Source organism: Silene latifolia, chromosome Y (genome assembly GCF_048544455.1).
Source record: "Silene latifolia isolate original U9 population chromosome Y, ASM4854445v1, whole genome shotgun sequence".
NCBI classification, from domain to species: Eukaryota; Viridiplantae; Streptophyta; class Magnoliopsida; order Caryophyllales; family Caryophyllaceae; genus Silene; species Silene latifolia.
Genome location: NC_133538.1, coordinates 481,526,757 through 481,551,550, shown reverse-complemented (window position 1 = coordinate 481,551,550; position 24,794 = coordinate 481,526,757). Strand labels below are relative to the sequence as shown.

General features: G+C 36.1%; 1 protein-coding gene across 2 annotated transcripts; it reads right to left on the bottom strand.

The window, feature by feature from the left end:
* Positions 1-14,838: 14,838 nt before the first annotated feature.
* Positions 14,839-20,797, bottom strand: LOC141633563 (uncharacterized). 2 transcript variants are annotated; one of them, XM_074446011.1, is made up of 6 exons: positions 20,486-20,797; positions 19,449-19,544; positions 18,124-18,278; positions 16,400-16,597; positions 16,129-16,191; positions 14,839-15,266 (listed from the first exon to the last, which is right to left on the bottom strand). In XM_074446011.1, exons 2-6 carry the CDS (start codon positions 19,537-19,539, stop codon positions 15,114-15,116), a joined length of 660 nt encoding a protein of 219 aa, XP_074302112.1. In that variant the 5' UTR covers positions 19,540-19,544; positions 20,486-20,797; the 3' UTR covers positions 14,839-15,113. The 2 variants fall into 2 exon arrangements, with proteins under 2 accessions (XP_074302112.1, XP_074302113.1); XM_074446012.1 differs by having other exon boundaries at positions 14,839-15,263.
* Between the last annotated feature and the right edge of the window lie 3,997 nt (positions 20,798-24,794).

Genomic DNA, 24,794 nt, shown 5'->3' with positions numbered 1-24,794 from the left:
TCCAGACCTTCCTAGGCACAGGTTTAGGACCACCATTCCTGCAATTTTCAGCAAGGTGGCCCATCCCTTTACAGTTGTTGCACATCAAGGGTAACCAGTCATAAACAACTTTTAGCTTCTGGATCTTTCCTTGGTCATCCACAAAACAAATCTGAGTAGGAAATTCATGTCCAATTTCCACCTCAACCATGATATGTGCAAATCCAAATAAGTTCCTATGCAAGGTGCTCTCATCACAGCGTATGAAAGTTCCCACTGCACTACTCAATTTTTTAAGACAATCATTTCCCCAGAATTTAACATCCAGGCCAAACAATTTCATCCACAAAGGAATACGTTTAACATCATGCTTAATCAACTCAACTTCAGGGGTCCACTCATTGACAATCACAGGTTTGTTATCAAAGAGCAGGTGCCCATTCTGCAAAACAAATGATCATATTTGATAATGATCATATTTTTTCTAATTTGTAAGCTGGAGATGAAAAGTCTTATGTCTGAGCTAACACGACAACGAATACGACATAATATGAATTCTTTTAATAAAGAGCTAAAAACATACGAAATCTTTCTTACGTACAATAATTTTAGATTATACATTTATTAGTATTTTTTAATTACTAAGTTATCTACAATAGAACATTATAGACAGGCCCATCTAGTATCTATCTATATTAATAAAGGAAGCTTTTTTAGAGCAATTTCTGAGAGTCCAGCTTTTCCGAACTACTCCGAGCTCTGAGATAAGATTAATATAATTATTATATATTATATTATATGGGAATTTGGTTAGGAAACTATAACCGGAACATAAGACAAATTCGCATACAACTAGAAATCTAAAACATAGTAATAACTAATACGTATTATATACAAATTTGACTATTTAAGCTTTTACCTCTTCATCTTGCATGCATTATCTCCTATTTAAAATCTTTTCCTTCCACTATGTTTTTTCTCTGTTCTTTTATTTATTCAACTATGTGATTGATTTTAGTTATTTTTGCTGATATTGGTAATTTGTATATATGATACAAGTTAATGATAAATTATGCTACAAGAAATATATTGGCGAATGTTAAAGATACAAAGGAATCTGGGTAAGATAAATGCTTATGCTTTAAATTTGTTCGTTTTCTGTATGCGATCAAACAATTTACTCTCATTTGTGCGTATTTTTTGTTGATATGTTTTATATCTTTGATTAAGAACTTTTCATTAGATTTATTAGTTTTTGGTTCAATCATTAAATTTATTAGTGTAAAGTTTGATTATGAATGCTTCTGATTGTTTACTTATTAAGTTTTAATTAACTTATTTAATTCGTCATAGTTATGGATTTGTTTCTAGAACGGTGTTATTATTTATTGATTATTTAACGAGGACATTCATTGATTCCTTACGAGGGAAATTAATTATATTGTACTCTAATTCGCAATGAGATTTAACACATTATGGTGCTTTTACTTTGATCAAGATTCTATCATCAGCATGAAATTCATTGTTAACTAAACACACTATTTTTTTTTTACTTGCAAATCATGATCGTAGAGGAACTATAGATTTATGGTAGTATATAATAAGCTAACGGACATCTGCCTATTGGCGATGGGAGAAACATCCGTAGGCCTTATAAGATAGACAATCTCTCTCTTTTTCACCGATGTGGGACTCACAAGTGGATTTATACTCCAACAATTTGACCTACACTTTCATTCAACTTCAAAATAAGTATTTTAATAATATTACTATCGAGTAATCGGGTATTAGTCTTTGTTTTAATTAATATGTTTGTACTTCAAAAGACAGTAGGCAATGCAAAAGATTGATTTCAGAGTAAAATTCTATCAGATTATTGATGTTGTACTTCTAAAAAAGAAGTTGCTTACGGATTAACATGTACTTCTTATGTAATTCAATATTTGTCGAAAGTTTAGTGATAGTACACATCTTAAACAACAATAAAGTTACTACTAATACTCATGAAGAAGTTAATATTACGTTGTACTAAGCCAAAAAATTCATCTAAGTCTTTTATTATTACTGTGTGGTGGACTAATAGTTATATAAAACCCGGAGTGGTAAAAGGAGTTCAACTTATGCAAATTACTTAAAAAAATATATCAAAAACTTTAAGAGAAAAATAAACTTTGTCTTGAAAATTAGTTGGTACACCATATCACCAATAATGGTAGTATCATTGTGCGATAATTTAAGAGATTTAACTCAGCTAGATTTGAGTTTTAACGTATTAAAAAAAATTAAAATTAAACTCAAAAACATTGAAAAAACACTCATAAACAATATTATATTATACACATTATATAATAGTAATACATAATGATAAGAGTAACAAACATAAATATAAAAATTGATTGAAAAAAGATAAGCAGTTTATGGCATATAGGTTGATAAAAAAGCGTATGAAATTGATCAGTTTATACCGGAAGAGGATAGAATTTCAATTAATTTTCTTACGAAATCTATGACACAGAGATCTGAAGTTATACTATATTTACGGCGATGGGCATACATTTTGCACATGCAAGCAATGTTCAATTCATTACAAAATGGCCCGATAAATTGTAATCTCGATTTCGACCATATTACAAATTTACAAAGCAAGAGTTAATAATCTTACTAAGATTAGACGAAACTTATTATGCGTAAAAAATTAACTTTATTTATTCATCTCTCATGAAGAAATGTATTATAAACATAGTTGAATCGAGGTGGAGTTACAATTTGAATTGAGTCTTTTCATGAGCAGTTGAAGTTTTTAATGGTCTTCTATTACGTGAAATTCATCAACTGTTTATAAAATATAATATTATAAGTGGCCCGTGCATCGCACGGGCATTAAATCTAGTATATATATAAAAGAGGCTTTTTTCAGGCAATTCTAGAGACTCCAAGTTTTTTGAAACACTCTAATTATAATAATAATAATAATAATAATAATAATAATAATAATAATAATAATAATAATAATAATAATAATAATAATAATAATAATATTGATTTTAAAAAAATAACAAAATTCGTAAATATTAATCTAAAAAGATAACTTTTGTTTCATGGAAACTTATCTCTTAAAATAAAAAAAATATTGGGAATATTGATCTAAAAAAATAACAGAATTTGTAAATATTAATGTAAAAGGATAACTTTTCTTTCATAGAAACTTTATCTCTTAAAATAAAAAATATTATTGGGATATACATATAAATAACCAATGAGTATATATAATTAAGAGGATCTAATGCGCCAGCCAATTCCTCAAACGAGCTATAAATAGCCTCTGCTTTCTCAGTAGGAAGGGAATATCAGCGGTTTGCGCGTGGACATACGTGAAGATAGCTAGGAATACTCCTTTAATTTACGTATGGGCATATGCGAGGATAGCTAGCCATATTCCTATGGTTTGTGTGTGGATACATTCCTGCAACTAGCATGTGAAATATCCCAGTTAGGCAGTTAGACCGGATATAGAATGGAGCACTTGTCCTAGGTTTGGGGATAGAATTGAGGCATGTTGGGTCACGTACAGACGTATCTTAGCGATGGAACAAAGCTATCAGCAGGGCAGATAGCCCATTGAGTTAGAGATTGAGTTTTATTTATATATCATGAAATCATGTTATAAAACTAAACTAAGCTGATTAGAGCTGAATTGAACTGGAATAATATTGATATTAGTATTAATATTAGTATTAGTATTAATAATAGTAATAATAATACATAAATAAAGGCCAAGTTGTATGAAGATAATGCGCTGTAATAGTGTTTCTCATGAATAATAAGCTTTATGTAGTGCAAAAGGTTAAGGACTCAGAGTTAGGCAAGCTTTTGGGTGATAATTTTGTGAAGAGTCGACGTGGGATCATTCGTAAGTACGCAACCCATTACCTTAGAGCGTCTTGGTCACAGGGGCGAAGCCAGAATTCTAAATATGGGGTAGCAAAAAAATATACATCATAATCGTAAAAATAAAGTAAAATTCATGGCGCGCGAAAAAAAAAAATTAAGTAATGATTTCTAATTATGACAATCTAACACGAAAGAAACAAACAATAAACCGCGACAAAAACCTGATATCCAATTTTTCCATATTTTTTTATCTCGTTTCAATAGTTACTGAATGAGAGGATCCCATTATATAAAATACAACTCAATTATTAATATTAAATGATTTTTTTTTGTTTATAAAACACACCGTCTTATCACGGTATCTTATCTATAATTCGTGCCCTCTTTTTTATTGCTAAGATCAATCATGCAAATTTTTATTTTCTTAGAAAACTACTAAGGCCAAAAAAATTCAAGTGATTCAATTAAAGAGAAAAAAAGAAGATTCTAGTACTAAACATCAATAATTAGAAAATTTTAGAAAAATAATAATCTTAAAGAGGGATTTTAATGAATTTGTTTGAGATTTCCCACCAATTAAGAAATATTTAATGAGGTTGATGAGAAAAAGTCGAAAACAATGAAAAAAAGGATGGGTCTGGGTTTCGAACACTTGACTTGCTGCTTGAAATTTTCTTAACCTTACCAGTGGAACGCACACCCTATACTATCATTTTAGCGCTATTCTTTGTTATTATCCTGTTATTATGATAGTTAGGGTAGCAGGAAATCGATTTCTCAATTATTATTTTTTTGCTCGGGGTAGCGGCGGCCACCCTTTGCCACCGCCTGGCTTCGCCCCTGGTCTTGGAGCAAGGTGTTGGCTTGTTTGAGAGATGAAGAGATTTTAAGTCCATCGTAAGACGTATGTTATTTGATATTTAGTCATACTAATTATGTAACACCCCCATTTATTTAAGGGCCTGGACTAGGACTCCTCAGATAAATGACGGTGTTACCATCTCGGAAACCCGAGGTAGTAGATACAAAGGAAAGAAACACAAGATTTTTAATAAAAATGTTTATAGTGAGATTACAACTGGAATAAAACAAAGTCTCCAAAAATATGACCAAAAGATACGATCGATAAAGCTACTAATAAGACTAAGGTGGGCTAGGCACTAAGTCCGTCATCCAAACTCTCTTCCCGGCCCGCTCCCATCGGTCTCGAAATACCATCAATCTGCTCCCCAATAATTGGATCATCACAGGCGTACACGAATACACGGGGTCGGCCCGAAGGCCGAGTAGGGAAAACAATTAAACAACAAAATATGATATGCATGATCCTCCGTCACCTCCATCTCCATCTCAACTCATATCTCATATCTCATTTCTCATATCTCATAACCCGGACAACCCAGACCATACCGATCCCTTAGACTATATATATCGACCGTAGCCGATCTGCACTCAGCACAGGACACCAGGGCAAGTCTGCGCAGAACCCGCCTGGGCCTTATCACAATCCACATCGTATCTCAACATCGTCACTCCTACACCATCCTCCAACTCCAATGCATATGAAATGCTCAACAGTAATAATGCAACACAATGTGTATATTAATGAATGAAATCATGCCAGCTATCAAAAGATTGGAATAACATACTCAACACTAACGATTCAGTCAACCCCACCTCATTACATGAAACATAACATCACTCACAACCACGAACAAGTCAACGATCTCAGCTTGGTCATATGAAACACAAACAAGTCAACTCAATTCAATAATACGGAAGGAGTCAAGTGTGTTTCCCTACCTCAAAGTGCCAAATAATCCAACTAAGCGATTAAGCGGTCCCGAAATAAGGCAATGAATTTGATTATCGATCCTTTACGAGTCCGTCACCTAAAACCATTATAATATTTATTATTATTAACTACTAAATATAGAATTTCCCAAAATAGAAACTTTCCCGAAATAGTAACTTTTCTCTTTTAACAAACCCGACTCAAAACCCGCCTCTAATTATTTTAAATAACTCGGGAACTAATTTAAATAAATTATGAATAAGACCAAATAACGAATTATAACGATCAAACTCATGGAAAAACCCGTTTCAAAACAAAACGACCCGTCATCAACCCTACCCCCTTCACACGCACCCACACTCCTCACGCGCCACCTATCCCACCGCGACAACCACCGGACACTGCTCCCCACTTCGACCCCACCACCAACAACCACCACCAGCTGATCGGTCGATCGCCGCCGGCGAGTCGAACCAGGGCTCGCATCCGCCTGGTTCACCGCCAAGCCCCACCAAACACCCCCTGTTTATCTCCTACCACCACCGCAACCAAAGAACCACCCCCGCCACATACCCACCATCCAACTCCGCCGTCACCCACGAACCTAAACACCGTGGCACCACCATTTCGACCTCCCCCGAGTCCACGGTGGTGCCACCCCAAACCTAGCCGTCTAAAACTACTTTGAAACCGTAACCAAAACCCGTTTTGCCCCCTCCATCGATACCGCTGTTTCGCCACCCTAATCACCTACAACCACCCCAACAACCACCAAGCTACTCGCCACTCACCACACTACTCCTATATCCCGTCAACCACCACCACCGGCGCACATCTAAGACACACAACCGCATCCAAAACCCGACGTAAATATGAAACAATGGAGAAGGTTGTCTATTACCTTTTCCTGCCGCCACAACACCACCGGGGTCGTCTATGGTCGATGACAACCACCCTAAGGTCTTCCTTGCTGCGCCGTCGACACCCACTCTCTCTCTCCCCTCTCTCGTTTTGCGTGCGGGTTGAGGTCGAAGGCGATGAAGAAGGGAGGCGGGTGAGGTGTGTGTCGTGTATTGCTAGGGTAAAAACATTAGGTTAAAACTTAGGTTAGAACATGATGTTGGGTGTTGGGTTAATTGGGTTAAACATGATATTGGGTAAACCCAAATGGGTCGAGGGTAAATGGTTTAGCTCACGTCTCGAATACCATGTAAACCCGTCTCAAATAACTTATGCAACAACTCGCTTTTACGATATCAACACGACTAAACAATTAACTCGACTCAACTATTATCCCGACATAATTAGTAAAATAATATATATAATATTTATATATAATAATATCCGTTTAATTAATTATATTATATAAAATACGGGGTATTACAGTCTTCCCCCTTAAAATGAACTTCGTCCCGAAGTTCGCTCATCTACCAAACCTCCAAGTACCACCGTGGTTACCAAAACAGATTTCCTAGTACCAGAACTCATGAACTTAAGCGGTTGAAACGGTATGTTACATTCTACCCTCCTAAAAAGAAAGTTACGTCCCAGAACTTACTTCATGCAAATCTATCACCACTCATGAACTCGTGCAACTATCGGAGCGCCATAACAGCAGCAGTTTAATTACACAACATAGAGAACTCATTTGTATGGGTACCACGCAACGAAACATCAGCGAAACATCAGCTTGAACAAACTACGATCTACAACTTGATCAAAACCACAATCTATGCACAAGTGGAACATAAACCTTAAGATTTTACAATCCTACCCAACTAAAAACATGGTTACGTCCTCGTAACCTCTTCTCAACTTTCATATTCCAATGTAACAAAACACTCATCAACAACATGTAATCGAAAAGAACACATGACCAAAAGATTGCGCAGTAACATTAAAGTTGAAAACAAGGTTTTATTATGAAATTAACTGATTGTCACAAGTATCACTTATTACTTAGTTCATGCTTGACTTAAAACACAACATCGAACTAAAAGAACAACAAGAAGGAACCAAAGGTTTACACGGTTTCACAACATGAGGCCGATCATGGTGTTACTAGCCCTAACCTAACGGTCCTTAGGTCGCGCTTCCTCTGTTTCTCGGTGACTTCTATGTCATTCCCTTTCGGTTCACCTCTTCCCAAGTCCGGCATGGGTGGTTCAGTCGTACTTTCGGCATCGGGTACATTAGCGTAAAATTCGTGTCTCGGTCGCTTTGCTACAAAGTCGAAGGTATGCTCGGCGGGTATTTGGCCCCGCCGCGATAATTGGGGTCACGGAATAGCCTCATGCAATGGGTGGTCAACTCTCTCATATAAAATCGTTTGCTTTGTCCTTTAGTATGCCGAGTCGGGAATAGAATCGATAAGGGTATACGCTCTTAACTGAGTATTAGTTAAATACTCAGGGTGCCCATTATGGCCATACATGTCCATGGCAGTGCAAAGTCTCTCACAATGCTCATCAAAGTCAGCATCAAGTGACATGTAACAATCTTGCGGGTGTACATTGTAGGGATTCATCCTACAAAATGGAAGGTTAACAAATTTAGACACAAGGGTGTTAAGACAAGGGATTCATCCTCGAGGTTTAAGTGTGCGAAAGATATATAACAAGTTCTCAGGGTAACTGTTGTAATACCAGGGTCAAGATCATCACAATTCGCATTATCTACCAGAGAACAATCATTTTAGAAATATCATCTGCAAGAATACACGTGAACCAGCATACAATCTACATTGACCCCACCAAATTCCACTCCCAAATCAAAACTGTTACCAATTCCGAATAATTGAACAATCTGCTACTAATAAATCACCAGGAGTATTAAAACATGCGGTACATGAGCATTACTTAAACACCTCGAAACCATAGAAAACATAACACGTAATCAAAACCTTTTTACTCATCAGACATACAACACGAATTGGTCAACTTGTTTGATATTAATTCTGAAACATATTCGCTAATAAAAGTAACAACATATGATCCATGCCAACACAACATTACTTCCATATCACACATGTGTTTGACATCATAGCAACCATATCGTTCAATTGTGTCCAGTAACTTAGTACCACTCATTTTCAAAAAACAAATGATATCGCATAAATAGTTTAAACATACATTCACCATCGTATACTTTGTAGAATTCTAGCTATAGTAAAAGATTAGCAACTTGGAAACTTCACTGATTTGCACGACTTAAATACTTAGGCAACCCGTAGACTCAATTAAATGTAACTATAACGACTATCATTTAAACCAATGCATATCATGTGAATCATCAAAGGGTTATCCTATTATAATTGTCAACATAGTTATCATAACAATCTTCATGTTAATATATTTGATAGTAACGACACGAGAATATAAATATGCCAATTGTCGTGTTATCTCAAACAGTTTCCTTTATATCATACCCATGCATTTGCAAGAATCACTTTGGTACTTTACGACATTGTAATAACGAACATATTCAATAACAAGAATAACAACACTTTGTTTATTATCATGTTATAGGTTTTAGGTTCAATCAAATAATTTAATGCAATGAAAGCAATAAGTATAACTATAGGCACACAGACTCACATAAAGGACCTTAGGACTCAGATGACATCCTACGTGTGGGAACATTTAGACATAACCATTACTACCGTTCATGTGTAAATATTTAACATCATTATTGTAAATATTCATGCGAGTACATTAGGACATTTAACGCCACCAAATTTACCAAGATATGATAATATAGTTTTATATTTATGTATACCCGACCACTATACGAATATGATGAACAACAGAGGTATTACAACATGCCACAAAATATGCAAACAACTGGACTCATACAAACATTTCACCCTCGATTAAGAATCAAATTAAGCTATCAAATTTTACTCATGCGATCATGCCAACAATGTTATCAACTAAGTTTTAATTTTATCACTTGTTAAGATATATAACTACTGAACATGCGTGCTACTATCATCATGTAAAACATTATAATTTCACATTACTAAGGCTCATTAATTAATCAAACAACTGTATGAAAACTTAACATAGAACGTACATTTTACAGGTCATGATTCACGTTGTAACTTTCAGAATCACGAATAAACAGCCGTTCAACGAAAACTTGAGTTACATTACTTTTCATAACATACAGAGAGTTAATAGTTCGTGATAAAAAGAAGGAGGTCGAAAGTTCAAGAATTCAATTTTTAAAGAATTTTACAACTCAGTTGGTCCCAACAAGTATGTGACAGCAATTGGTCCGAAACTTGGGTCAGTTTGCAAAGCTTACCATTTAATACAGAGACATCAAGAATTTTCGTGGCTTATCAATTTGAAAACGTGTGCGAAACCTCTAGTCAATGGAGTTGGAATTATGCAAAAATCATTTACACAAATTAAATGAGGATTTTTACAAAAACGTTGGTCAAAACATCACTGCACAGGAACTTCCCGACCACAGCCCACTAAAACATTTATTACTCTTAATCCGTATACCCTATAAGCATGAAACCAACGCCAAAAGAACACTAACTCACGAGGCTATTTCTCATAAAATTTTCATCCATAGAAAATTAACAGAAAGGAAATGACAGCAAGATCAATTACAGAGTAAAATCAAACAAAACGGATTTCAACACTAAATCATTCATTTTCCATGTTCCACCCTCTTACAACCATACTATCGACACTAACTCATCCTAACTTAAATCTCGCACTTTTGTATATACGTAAACATCTATCCCATAGAAATCCTTTCGCATCCCGACCTACCCCTTACATCTAATCACGTTTGCTACGACTAGAAACAAGCAATTCAATGGTGTCTCTCATTACCATCACGATACTATACTAGCAGGGCTTCGGGGTCACATAACCGCATATCACTAGACATAATAGTACTATCAACACATCATTCAACATCCAACTAGGTAACTATCATCGACTTGCAATTATTTTCATACTCACGGCTACCACAACATTTCACTGGTTATTAACCTGGACTCGAAAATTTTATCCCTCATTTCCACAACATCATATGCTCACGTCATCATTCATACAAAATACTTACCGTAGCGTTGTCCTGCAGGGTGGTTAGAATATATGGGTCTCAAGGTATACAGACAACTCGATTATGCAATAATCGGTGTATCAACCATTAACACTTAGGCAACGATATATGAATTTCATGCTCAACCTCATGCAACTTTGCTACCTTTTCTCTCATATACACTCAGGGTTTCCGGGTCAAACTGAGAGGGCCGCTGGTTCGGTGTGAGGGGGCCCCTAACTCATACCTTACCTTAGTGTGCCCCTAACAGTTCTATCCCGGGGTTCATTTTATTTAGACTCTTCCTATGTTCATTGGATTCATTGGTTTAGGCCTCGAGGATCGTTCTCTCGATACCACTTTGTAACACCCCCATTTATTTAAGGGCCTGGACTAGGACTCCTCGGATAAATGACGGTGTTACCATCTCGAAACCCGAGGTAGTAGATACAAAGGAAAGAAACACAAGACTTTAATAAAAATGTTTATAGTGAGATTACAACTGGAATAAAACAAAGTCTCCAAAAATATGACCAAAAGATACGATCGATAAAGCTACTAATAAGACTAAGGTGGGCTAGGCACTAAGTCCGTCATCCAAACTCTCTTCCCGACCCGGCTCCATCGATCTCGAAATACTGTCAATCTGCTCCCCAATAATTGGATCATCACAGCGTACACGAATACACGGTCGGTCACCGAAGGCTTTGAGTAGGGAAAACAATTGAACAACAAAATATGATATGCATGATCCTCCGTCACCTCCATCTCCATCTCAACTCATATCTCATATCTCATTTCTCATATCTCATAACCCGGACAACCCACCATACCGATCCCCAGAGACTATATATATCGACCGTAGCCGATCTGCACATTTCACTGAGGACACCAGGGCAAGTCCTGCAGAACCCGCCTGGGCCTTATCACAATCCACATCGTATCTCAACATCGTCACTCCTACACCATCCTCCAACTCCAATGCATATGAAATGCTCAACAGTAATAATGCAACACAATGTGTATATTAATGAATGAAATCATGCCGGCTATCAAAAGATTGGAATAACATACTCAACACTAACAATTCGATCAACCCCACCTCATTACATGAAACATAACATCACTCACAACCACGAACAAGTCAACGATCTCAGCTTGGTCATATGAAACACAAACAAGTCAACTCAATTCAATAATACGGAAGGAGTCAAGTGTGTTTCCCCTACCTCAAAGTGCCAATCCAACTAAGCGATTAAGCGGTCCGAAATAAGGCAATGAATTTGATTATCGATCCTTTACGAGTCCGTCACCTAAAACCATTATAATATTTATTATTATTAACTACTAAATATAGAATTTCCCAAAATAGAAACTTTCCCGAAATAGTAACTTTTCTCTTTTAACAAACCCGACTCAAAACCCGCCTCTAATTATTTTAAATAACTCGGGAACTAATTTAAATAAATTATGAATAAGACCAAATAACGAATTATAACGATCAAACTCATGGAAAAACCCGTTTCAAAACAAAACAACCCGTCATCAACCCTACCCCCTTCACACGCACCCACACTCCTCACGCGCCACCTATCCCACCGCGACAACCACCAGACCTGCTCCCCACTTCGACCCCACCACCAACAACCACCACCACCCTGGTCGATCGCCACGGCGAGTCGAACCAGTGGCGGCATCCGGCCCGGTTCACCGCCAAGCCCCACCAAACACCCCCTGTTTATCTCCTACCACCACCGCAACCAGCAACCACCCCCTGCCACATACCCACCATCCAACTCGCCGTCAGCCCACGAACCTAAACACCGTGGCACCACCATTTCGACCTCCCCCGAGTCCACGGTGGTGCCACCCCAAACCTAGCCGTCTAAAACTCGCTTTGAAAACCGTAACCAAAACCCGTTTTGCCCCCTCCATCGATACCGCCTGTTTCGCCACCCCCTAATCACCTACAACCACCCCAACAACCACCAAGCTACTCGCCACTCACCACACTACTCCTATATCCCGTCAACCACCACCACCGCGCCTGTCTAAGACACACAACCGCATCCAAAACCCGACGAAATATGAAACAGTGGAGAAGGTTGTCTCTTACCTTTTTCCTGCCGCCACAACGACCACCAGGGTCGTCTATGGTCGATGACAACCACCCTAAGGTCTTCCTTGTTGCGCCGTCGACACCCACTCTCTCTCTCCCTCTCGTTTTGCGTGCGGGTTGAGGTCGAAGGCGATGAAGAAGGGAGGCGGGTGAGGTGTGTGTCGTGTATTGCTAGGGTAAAAACATTAGGTTAAAACTTAGGTTAGAACATGATGTTGGGTGTTGGGTTAATTGGGTTAAACATGATATTGGGTAAACCCAAATGGGTCGAGGGTAAATGGTTTAGCTCACGTCTCGAATACCATGTAAACCCGTCTCAAATAACTTATGCAACAACTCGCTTTTACGATATCAACACGACTAAACAATTAACTCGACTCAACTATTATCCCGACATAATTAGTAAAATAATATATATAATATTTATATATAATAATATCCGTTTAATTAATTATATTATATAAAATACGGGGTATTACAAATTAAGTTGAGGTTTAATCAGTAGGGATTTGATTATAGAACAAACATTCGAATAACTTAATAAATAAATTAATGTCTAGTAGAAGGATAGGAAATTATGAACAACAGAAAGAAACAAAAATAATAATAAGCAAATTAAATGTGCGTGGGAGAAGGATAAGACAATGACACGAGACAATACAAATACGATAGTTGCTGCTACCCAAAACAGTAAATCTCCTGATAAACCGTCTCTGACTACATTAATAAGAGACAACCAATAAATAAACTAAAAACTAACTAAAATGATAAAAGATAATAATTAAATAAAAATAATAATAAGAGACAACCAATAAAATAAATTAAAAATTAAAAGATAAAAATTAAAAATTAAAATTAAAATAATAACTATCTATCATGAGAGGGGTTTTTCACAAAAATTAATGAAAAACTGTCTCTCTTAGAAATTTATGGAAAAGTATAATGGGTATAATGTGTACAACAATGCGAGCTTTGGGTATTAGTTAGGTGATTTATCTCTTTTTAATATTATATAGAGTAATATATCTAATCTCAATCCCAAGGAGTATATATATCTTTTCATTATTTTTCACTTTCTATTTTTATCGGGTCAATATAGTGTGGAAACACGAAATGCACAATCTCATTTGCGTACGGCGCACTATAATTTCCGCAAGTTTAAATACTTCTACGAATATATGAGTACACGAGGATAAAATTTTAGTACAACTAATAATACTCGATACAACATCCCTCCAATTTTTTATGATCTTCCCCCTTTCTCTTTTCAAACAAGTTTGATTATCTTTCTTCTTTCCTTTTTTGATAAGTTTCATTCATTTTCTATTACAATACTTTATTTTTTCTTTTTTCCTCTCTTATTTTTTGTGCCAAAAAAAAGGAGGAAGATAATAAGAAATTGGAGAAAGTATAATATTAATATTACAAAGCACATTATACATAATTTTGAAGTCATTAGTTACTTACGACAATATAATTACATTTTTCACAAATTCACTTTAAAAAAACAATTTTTAGTAACCGTGCAACGCACGGGCACTAAATCTAGTATGTTTAACTTGGAACTTTTTTTGCCTCGCCTCCCATGGAACAACTTGTGTCTGAAAATGATAGTGTTTTTTGATTTTTTTTTTTTTTTTTTAAATTTGTACTACTCCCTTCGTCCCGGTCATTTGTTGTCCTTTTCTATTTTTGGTGTCTCAGTCATTTGTTGTCCTTTTTATTTTAGGAATGCATTTGATGAACAATTTGCTCATTCACACTCAATTTGCTCTACATATCATTTAGCAATTGGCTATCTTATTATTTCCTGGTCTTTGTGCCAAAACAAAAGGACAGCAAATGGCCGGGACAGAGGGAGTAATATTTACGGGAGTGTACCTATGCATGGAAAGATTATTTAAGAATGAGCGAGTTAAAGTGAAAAAGTTAGATAAAATCGAATCAATGATTAAAGTGAAAAAGTTGTGTATAATGGAAGAAATCATGTATACGGGAAAGCGAAAGAGCAACACCCAAAATCAATGATATAAATTGGACTATTTTAACCGATGACATGAGCGCACCTACTCCATGACTTGATTTGGTTTAAACAAACTAACGTCTGCATCTCGTGAATTTGAGGCTATGAACATGAATTTCGAGTGACATACACAATAAGATCAACTATTCAGACAATATACTGTACAAGCACAAGGAAAATATAGATTGACCATGGTAGGTAAACACACTGGAGAATTGGAGGTGGATTATTTACGACAATTAAGATGAAGCAACCCTTTCAATCATTCCCTCAGTCTTGTCCTGTTGGTGGGCACAGGCATGGAATGTGGTGCAAAGGTCAAGCTTCTCAACAAAGCTTCCCGCATCAACGAGCAGCAATGGCCCGTACTCAAACACCATCTTTTTACACTGCTAATAAAAAAGAGGTCAATGACTGAATCAAGTCTGGAAGCTCAGAAAGCTAAAATAGTACTCTGTATTATTCTAATTCATATTCAGTATAAATGGATTTTCGAAGCTTTCATAGATAAGGTGGCTTCTATAAAAGTTATTTAGAAAATAAAGTCAGGGGATGACTTCTGCAATCTGCATTCAATAAACAACACTCTGGAACAAAATAGGAGAAACAAATACTCATGAAATATGTTACGGAACAGAGTTCCAAGATGCCTTTACTTTATTTCCCGTTGTAAAACCCTCCATGGAAAAACTCTCATATATCGACATTCAGCAACTTAGCTTTACGAAAGATTGGAGATCATGTATACATTTGTGAAGAAAGAGAGTAATAAGAGAGAAGATACATTACTTTACATGGAAAATTAACACAAATTTCATATGAAAATTAACACAAATTTCATAATTTTAAAACAAGTAAAGATTTGAAGTTTTTGAAATTACAGTCACATGGACACAGCTGTTACACTACGTACGCAATATCTCTATATCGAGATTTCGTAGATGTCACCGCGATTGTGACTGATGCCAATTTTTATAACATGTCATAACTTATATGCAATGGCAAATTAAACCAGAGGTTTAAAAAAAGGGTAAGGTGAGTAGAAAGTAGAATGTACACAACCTTACATGTCAAAAACACAAATAGGATATTTTCCTGTAACCCGTAATGAAAAAATGTCGGAGCCTCGAAGGTGCATAGACAGACTTCTATTCCACACTAAGTAACACGGACTAAGCCATTTTACTTTTAACAAAAATTAGGATGTAACAGCTAGATTCTAGATTCTAATATCTGAAGCAAGTCCCTTCTTACCTTACTCTTGTACTTATCCCCGACAGTATTACATGCCTTCAGTAACTTCTCAATGATTTCTAGCTGTAAAAATGAAAGCAAAAATAAGCTTTCTAACATAACAAAAGTTCTGTGAAAAAGCAAAAATAAAGGTTATAAATAACAAAAGAGCTTATTTCGATGGGGAATAATAGTATCCCATGCATATCCTGCTCATAAAAAAGTAACAATCGTAATCAACTTTGTCTAAATACTCCTAACCAAATTCTATATAGAAGATTTAGGAACAGACCTCGGTGTCCGGATCTTTCAATTTGTCAAGCACTTCATCAACCGCTTGGCGACAAACCTCACACTTGTTTCTTTTAGCAAGCAAAGAGGAGACCATAGCATTCTTACACAATCCAACTTCCTTGCAAAATCCTTCAGGTTGCATGGATGAAACGTCTGAGAAGAAAAGTGCAGCATAGCGATCAACCATCACTGTACACTGTTCAAAAGAAAGATATTGATAAGAAATAGATAAGTATCTTTTTAAAAAAAATTGCAAGTTTGTTTAGGCTTGAATGCATTAACAACAACATTACCCCAGTGCCTCAATGGCTCCCGCAAATTGCGGGATAAGGGGGGGTCGGATGTACGCAACCTTACCCTTGTGTTAGCAACACAAAGAGGCTGTTTCCGAATGACCCAAGATGAAAATTGCGTCGAGAACTGCATCGAAGGACCACTACTTCACAAGAGAAAGAAGCGCAGCCACTTTAGTGAGCCATTTTGCTTTATTCCATCATAATCCAGAACCAAAGAGTAATGAATCTTTGGCTCCATTGGAAATATGGAAATGCTTGAATGCATTAACAATTAACAAAAAATGAAATTAACAGTTTCACACAACAACAATAAGCTGGTCGCATTCCAGCGTTTAATCCGGTTATATAAAAGCAAGTTTGGTTACAACTTAAAAGTAAGATAACATTTTTTGAAGAAAGGGATGTCTGGTTGAAAGTCCAAAAAATAGAGAAAATATGTAAAATGAATAATATTAGAACTCAGTTTCAATCTTGACTAGGGATGTCAGCGGGGCAGGTACAAGTGGATACCTCCCCGCACCCGCCCCAGTTGGGGCGGGGATGGGTAGAGTTTTGGCAAGTGGTGGGGCGGGTGCGGTTACAAAAATTGTATCCGCCATGGGTCATGGGCGGGGATGGATTTTGCATCTTACCCACCTACCCGCAAATCATTAAAAAAAAACTAGTAGGATTGTGATAACTATATAAATCCTATCTAGTTATAATTAAGATATAATGTTAATAATAACTATTTTATAAAGTTTTTTACTAACTTATTTGGTGAAAAAATAAAATTATAAAGATAAATTCCAAAAAATGGAAATTAATAATGATTAAACCAACTTTTACGAAAAAAATTTATCGAATAAAATGATCGTGCAGCGGGTTAATGGGTAAGCGGGGCAGGTACGGGTTTATATTTCCACCCATTGGGGCGGGGATGGTTTTGGAAACCTTTACCCGCCACGGGTGGTGGGACGGGGATGGGTACGAGTTTTTCTTGGTGGGTACGGGTACGGGGGAGCCTATATCCACCACCGCCCCGCCCCAATGACATCCCTAATCTTGACCCCACAACACAACAGGAGAAGTAATCCAATCTCAAAGCCATGGAATTAAACCTTTACAACCCCATTCATATGTGGTGTCATAATAATTGATATTTTAAACTATGTGCAACAGTTGAGTAATAATCTCAGTGCAAGAGCTGCTTTAATTTTTGACGGAACCAATAATGCAGCTAAGAATATAAACAACAAGCCAACGACAACGTCAATGAACACACAAACACACACACACACACAAAGAGATTAATATGTTGACACCAAAATACTTGAAGCAAAACAAGAATGAAAAACTTAACTAGAGTTAAGAACTTAGAAAGCATGTCTACAAACAATAAAAAAACATTCAGTTTGAAGCAAGTATTCCTGCATTAAGTCAATACCTGCTCTGCCAAATTGCGCATCTGAGAACAAGAGTCGTGAAGGGCCATCATAATGTCTTCATGGGTTTTGTTATCATTAAGGTAGTTTAGAGCCACAGTCACATATTCTTCGCAAAGTGCGCACAGATCTATGCGTCTACCAACTTCTTCCACTCCTAAAAGGATGGAAAGACTATCATAAAAATAGAGCAAAATCAGGAAATTAAAAGGGTCAATTAAATTAGCCATTAGGGCTTTCCTAAAGACAAAATCACCTATTGCAACAGAGTTGTTCAAGCAAACACTAATTCACCCGGTTTTGGTCCTTCTGCTAATATCACTATGTTACTCCGACTCGGCCACAAGTGTCAGACACGACCCAATGTCGGCTACTTTGTGGGAAAAATTTATCTTCATGGCCTTAAGTGAAGGGCCAAGTGTCAGGAAGACGCAACCAAATTGAAGTTTAAAGTAACACAGTATAAATACTATGAGTGTACTCCACGAGACAGGAAATGAGGACATAATTAAGGAAAGACATGAGAGATGAGAGGTTAAAACATATACACCAAAGAAAACTGCGCAAAGAATATATGACAGGTAAAATAGGGGATAGAAGAAAAGAAAGAATTTTATATGGGAACTTTAGAATTTTATCAAGAAAATGGTCATCAAATAAGGAGGACGAAATAGAAAGAGTAGTTCCTAGGCACTTGCATGGTCTGTAAATTCACTAGAACAATGCCTATTCTACAAAATCCATATATGACAACTTCGACTATAAATTTATCTCTGCACCCAAACATAATGTACAGATTTGACTTTCATGTAAACTAATATCAAGTTTGATGATAAATTTATCCCAATATATCTAGAGACAAATTTCTATATTTCACATGGTTGCTTTACCACAACAATTTTTTTTTCACAGCATCGTTATTCTAAAGTTAAATTATTGTGCAAGATTCCAAAACAAATGACGTTACAACTATTACATATTGCAAAACAAATCTTTGTCAACTTTGTCATCGGTTGACCACGAAAGTCAAATATCATATAAATGAGACCGTAGGAATACATTTAAACATTCACAGAGAAGTAACACCCACGGCTGACTCCAACATGAAGATTAAGGATATATCCCTTGGGGAAAGGAGCATGGAAAAACACATATCAGTAATATACTACTAATATCAAAAACAGCAACACATTGTAGATTTCAACAGAAATTACAAAAGAAAAGAAATGAGACGCCTAACGGGAGTATGAAACCATAAAAAGCATCTAAAAGTTTAAAGAGGGAAAAGGTGTCAAAAGTTCATGAAATTTACTAGTGGACTAGTTACCTGAAACTTTTAAATCTGCAATATCCCTAGCATCAGACACCCAATTACCGGCCAAAGCTAAAAGAACTAGAAGCCCTACTCTGACATCCATGATACCTGAAGTGTAAAGACAACACAGAAAATCTCAAACATCAGAATCTTATTCATAGACCAGCTCTAACTAGACCTCACAGATGACAAGATGACGAACAATGAGTCGTGACAGTCTCACATGTAGCACAAACCCAAAATCCCAAATATGTGTAGTCGTGTTACTCGTGTATTCGTCATTTAGCTATATAGTTTATGAGTTGGTCTACCATTTAATATCGCCACATATAAGTTTTTGCGCAAGAAGAACATTAGACATATTTCAGAAGCCGAAGAGCTAACAAAACTAAATCAAAACCACAAAAAGAACAACTTAAAATCCCATATGTAAACCTATTAATGACCATCTAACTTCTAATACTCCCTCCCTTTTGGTCAATTGTTTCCCTATTCCATTTTGGGATGTCTCACACGATGATACCTTTTTATTTTAGGATCGCCTTTGAAGGGCAATTTGATCCTCCACACGCAACTTGGCCACTGACATCTAATAATTGGCCTCCTCCTTTTCCTTTTGGTTAGTGTCAAAACCAAAGATAAACAAATGACCGGCAGAGATGGAGCAATAGAATTTAAAACTATAAGTTTTATCTCTTTTAAGAACGTTATTAAGCCAAATTCCAACAATAAGTTCACCTAAAATCAAATTTGGAATGGATTACCCACCTAAAAACCAAACTAACACAAACCCTGCCTTCTTTGCAATATTTTTTTAAGGTCAACCCAGATTAGTAATCATCTCCGACTTTATACAAACAAAATTCAACGAAGATAGCAAAAACCCAACACCAATTTGATGAGATGATCATGAAAGATGGCAACTTTATTGTCAAAAAACTAGAACAATTAAAAGTAAAAAGTAGTAATGGATAATTTATAAAGCGATATACATATAAATGAAGTAGGTATCAAATTAAAGAGGAAGTAGGTATAAAAAAAAAACGTACCTTTGAAAGATGAGGTTAACGATGACAGAGAGATTGGGAGGAGAATCAGAAGAAGAAGAAGAAGAAGAAGAAGAAATGGAAACAAAGAAAGAGATGCCTTGTAAAAGTTTTTTTTTTACAATGATGTACTATTATTATCAAACAAAACGGAAACTACATTCAAGTCTCTTACAAAGCCAACTAGAGAATAAAAACAGGGCTATTAGAGGGCCCTAAGCAACGTGAAACCCATGAAACCTCGGTAAAACTAGAAACGGAACAAGATGAAGATGATAGACGACGTTTCTTGATAGGTGGATGGTAATGGTTATCAAACTGAATCATGTGAGCGTCCTTTCTTTTATTCCCCTTGCCTTCTGCAACCGTCTTAGTGTACCTGCAAAAAGAAGATAAAAGCTCGACAGATACCAAAGATCGTTTCTTCAAATTACCAGTAGCCCGTGACATTTGACTGCGACAATGCTTCACCCTGCAGCTGCATTTCTTGCTTAAATGCTCTTTAGTTGCCGTAAATTCAAACTGGACCATGGAAACTGTGCTAACAGAAGAAGAATAGGACGTTAGACGTTTCTTCTTATTGATATGAAATATAGCCTCCTCTTTCACCAACTCGACATTCTCCGATATCGCAAGATTTGGAATCGTACTATGCTTCTCGTAGGAAGGACCTAAGAAGGGAACTACTGCTTCCCTTGAAAATTCTTCATGGGGAGTTCTTGTCAAAGTTTTCTTTTGAGAAAGGTCGTGAACACGAATAGTCATTGTATTTAAAAACTTTTGCTGGTGAACATGAATTGTCTTACCTTCAAGAAGGTTTTTATAAGAGTTGGAGTCAATCCTAAGGTTAGAATGGCCTCCGCCACGTTTCTTGAAAGAGAAAAACTGATCCCCTTGATCCTCATTGGAACAAGGATCCATGGCGACATTAATGCCAGTGATACAGCCAACTTCATTACTATCACAACCAGTACTACCCAACTCCATATTATCTAAAGACGATGCAACATCATCACTAGAACCCGACATCACCGATGAACAACTTGTAGTGTCGGCAGTAGAAGTTGAAACCCCATCAACTTCCTGTAAACAGGAAGAAGAAACTAAATATATCCCGTGGTGAACATCGCTTGTGTTCAAATCCACGACAACGCGCTGATCAGTAACGAGAGATTTCCTAACTTCCTCCAACTCTCCAATAATATCCCTATTATGCGGTTCTATTAAACTTGCCATCTCCAAAGCACACTTTGCTTCTGAAAATCTATTCAAACCTCTAAGAGCTACAGCAGTACGGAAAAGACCTTAGCATTGCGAGGGAAGAAATTTAAAACCATAGAACAGATTATAAGAGTCCCTTCAAACGCGTGAAACTTATTAGCACAAGCAGCTAAATTAAGGGACAAAGAAACAGCCAGTGTTATAAATGATTGCAAATCACGATCCATTTTGTCAATGAGAGCAGAACACAATAAGCGACATGCTTTATCGTAGCAATCACCCGCAAAATCAAATTGATGCTGTCGAAAAAGGTTATTACCAAAGTCTTTAAGGGCATTAATTTTAGAAAGAGGAGAAGAATCCACTTGAGAAAGGGCTTTATGAAAATCAGCCTCATCATCCACCAATGGAGCACTACCATGGACAAAAACAAAACAGCGAAGAAATTCCGCACCAGCTTCTGAAGACATGGTCGAAACAAACTAAGGTAAGGAAATCCCAAACAGGGATATCCAAAGCACTAATTTTACATAGGATCAAGCGGTTCTTATGAACAGACGGAGTTTACGATCAATCGGATGATCAATCGGACGATCAATCGGACCGTTGATCTAAAAAAGAAAAAGAGGGATAGACTCAGACAAGCGAAACAAGAGTATAAAGGCCTCTCGCCGGCGACCTACGGATATGCGGTGAGGCCGCCAGTGGGAGAGGGGAGGCTTTTTTGGGATTTTTTTTGGGGATTTTTGAGAGGGTTTTTAGCGGTGGAATGCTTCTCTCAAACGTTAGCTTAGATGCCTTGTAACAGTTAAGATGGTGTTCAAGTTTTATTTATAAAACCAACAGGATTTGAGTTGTAGTAGTAGTTAATAGGAATCGCGGGTCCAAAACCACTTTTTTTTTTTTTAATGAGAAACTAGTTTAGATCCCGTGTAATATATATACGGTATTTATAAAATTTTACTTTTTAGTATACTCCATATTATTTATGGATTTTAAATTGACAATTCACTTATTTTTTATGTTTCTCATCACTTTATTTTAAGTTGAGCAATAAAAATTAAAATTGTAATAAGTCATGAAATGAATATTTTAATGAAAGGTTGCTTTTCACCGAGAAATTAAGGATATTTTAAAAATATTTTCATTATTAACATTTTTTGTTCAACTTCTTATCATTAAAAGTTAATGAATTTTATGTACAAATATTTTTAAAAAAGTGTACAGTTTTTTTATCATATAATAAATGAGATAAATTTATGTATAATGTGAAATAATATAGAATGTTTTAAATATTAAATTTATTAAAATATCGTGCCATTAAAAGATTCTGAGATAATATATGCTAAAAATGTTACACCTTATTTTAGGAAATATTATTTAGGCGGGAAAAATAAGAGTTTCGCCTATTCATTTAGTAAATAGAGGATTCTTGCGTCCTAGTGGAACGCCTCATCTCTACACTTAAAAGTGGATTTTATAATACGGAAAATTCACGTCATACCCTTAAACTTTGTAACTTTCTACATGGTACCCAATATTTTAACTTTGTGTACATAATACCCTTCATATTTGATTTTCATGCACAACATACCCTTTTCATCGTTATGAAAAATTTGAATTGAGCATAACTACTAGACCGGAATTCGGAATCGGCCAAGTTTTGTTCTAAAATGATTCCCTAGTCACAATCTGCAATTTGAGAAAAATAAAAATTACCGACCGACGTTTTTTAGGAGTTTTTTATTTACGAAAATCTCAAATCAGCCATAATTTCGATCTTAGATTTCCGAATGACCCTTTTTTTGTTACCAAATTAGAGATCCGGAAAAGTTAATAAATGTGAAAAAAAATTGGCCAATTCTGATTTTCGGTCTATGATTTATGCTCAATTGAAGATTTTAAGAACGTTAAAAAAAAACACATCGTGCTTGAAAATCAAACTTCAAGGGCATCACCTGCACAAACTTAAAAAGTTGGGTACCACATGCAAAATGACAAAGTTTAGGGGTACCACGTGAATTATCCGTTTATAATATTTAATTCTCATTTTGGTGCTCCTCTTTTGTTTGTAGGGAGGACGAAATAATTTCTCTCTTTTTATACGGAGTAAAGTAATAAAGTGCTCCAATAATGTCAGGTCAATTAGCTCGTTTTTGTTCAATACAGTTGTTAGACTATACGATTTGAGCATGAATTATTGTATATATCGGTTATCTTGTTTTGGTTGAAACTTTAACTAATCACAAGGTCTTTGGCTTATATTGTGGACTACCGCCACCCGCGCCGCGCGAATCCGCGCATTGATAGTTAAGGCGACAACACTTCTCCCATGGAACTTTGTAAACAAAGCATGTAATGGGCCATTACCGATTTGAAAGACTTAGAAACCAGTGAAAGGTTAAACAAGCTGCATCTAAAGAGTCGCCACCAATTTTGTGGAAAAATTGGAAACTATTAAAATAATTCATGTTATGGCAACATGAAGTGTGACATAGACACTAAAGACATTCGTTACCCTTAGCATTCTATGTTTAGAATGTCTCTTGCGATACCAACGAACAAAGATGTCCATAGAGATCTTGAGTAAGGGGTGAGGGTACGTATTAGAAAGCTCTTTAATCGTACACCTAATCCCGCCCGCCTCGATAGCGATCTCTACTAATGATTAGGGCAATTGTTTATACTCGATTTCTTGTTGATTATATGCATGTAATGCAACATCCATTATTTTAATTCTAACATGTGAAATTAAACTAAGTCGATGAACAAAAAAATTATAATTAATGGTCGAATTAGGAATTTACATTCTTTACATGTGAGGAAAGCCAAACAAATAAGAATACAAAAACAAAATATAACTTACAAGGCGAAATAAGGAATTTACTTCATAAAGATGCTTCAAGAGAAGTTTTAAAAGAAGAAAAATAAAGTAAACGGAATAAAAAAGGGTCGAAGAATATTAGAATTAGGCGATAAATATGCACATTAGTCGATTAATAAAGAAAACAAACGAATTATGTCGAGACGAGCTGAGTTTAGGGGCAGAAGCCAACTCTGAATAGGCGCAGCAGATGATGCGCCCTCTGGA

What these genes read in the sequence shown, in the direction of transcription:
- LOC141633563 (XM_074446011.1), bottom strand. Translation starts at nt 19,539, where the DNA reads ATGGATGTCAGAGTAGGGCTTCTAGTTCTTTTAGCTTTGGCCGGTAAT. An exon ending in TGCAGATTTAAAAGTTTCAG is followed by an intron (nt 18,279 to 19,448) that starts GTAACTAGTCCA and finishes CCATCCTTTTAG; the next exon opens with GAGTGGAAGAAGTTGGTAGA. An exon ending in TGAAAGATCCGGACACCGAG is followed by an intron (nt 16,192 to 16,399) that starts GTCTGTTCCTAA and finishes TCATTTTTACAG; the next exon opens with CTAGAAATCATTGAGAAGTT.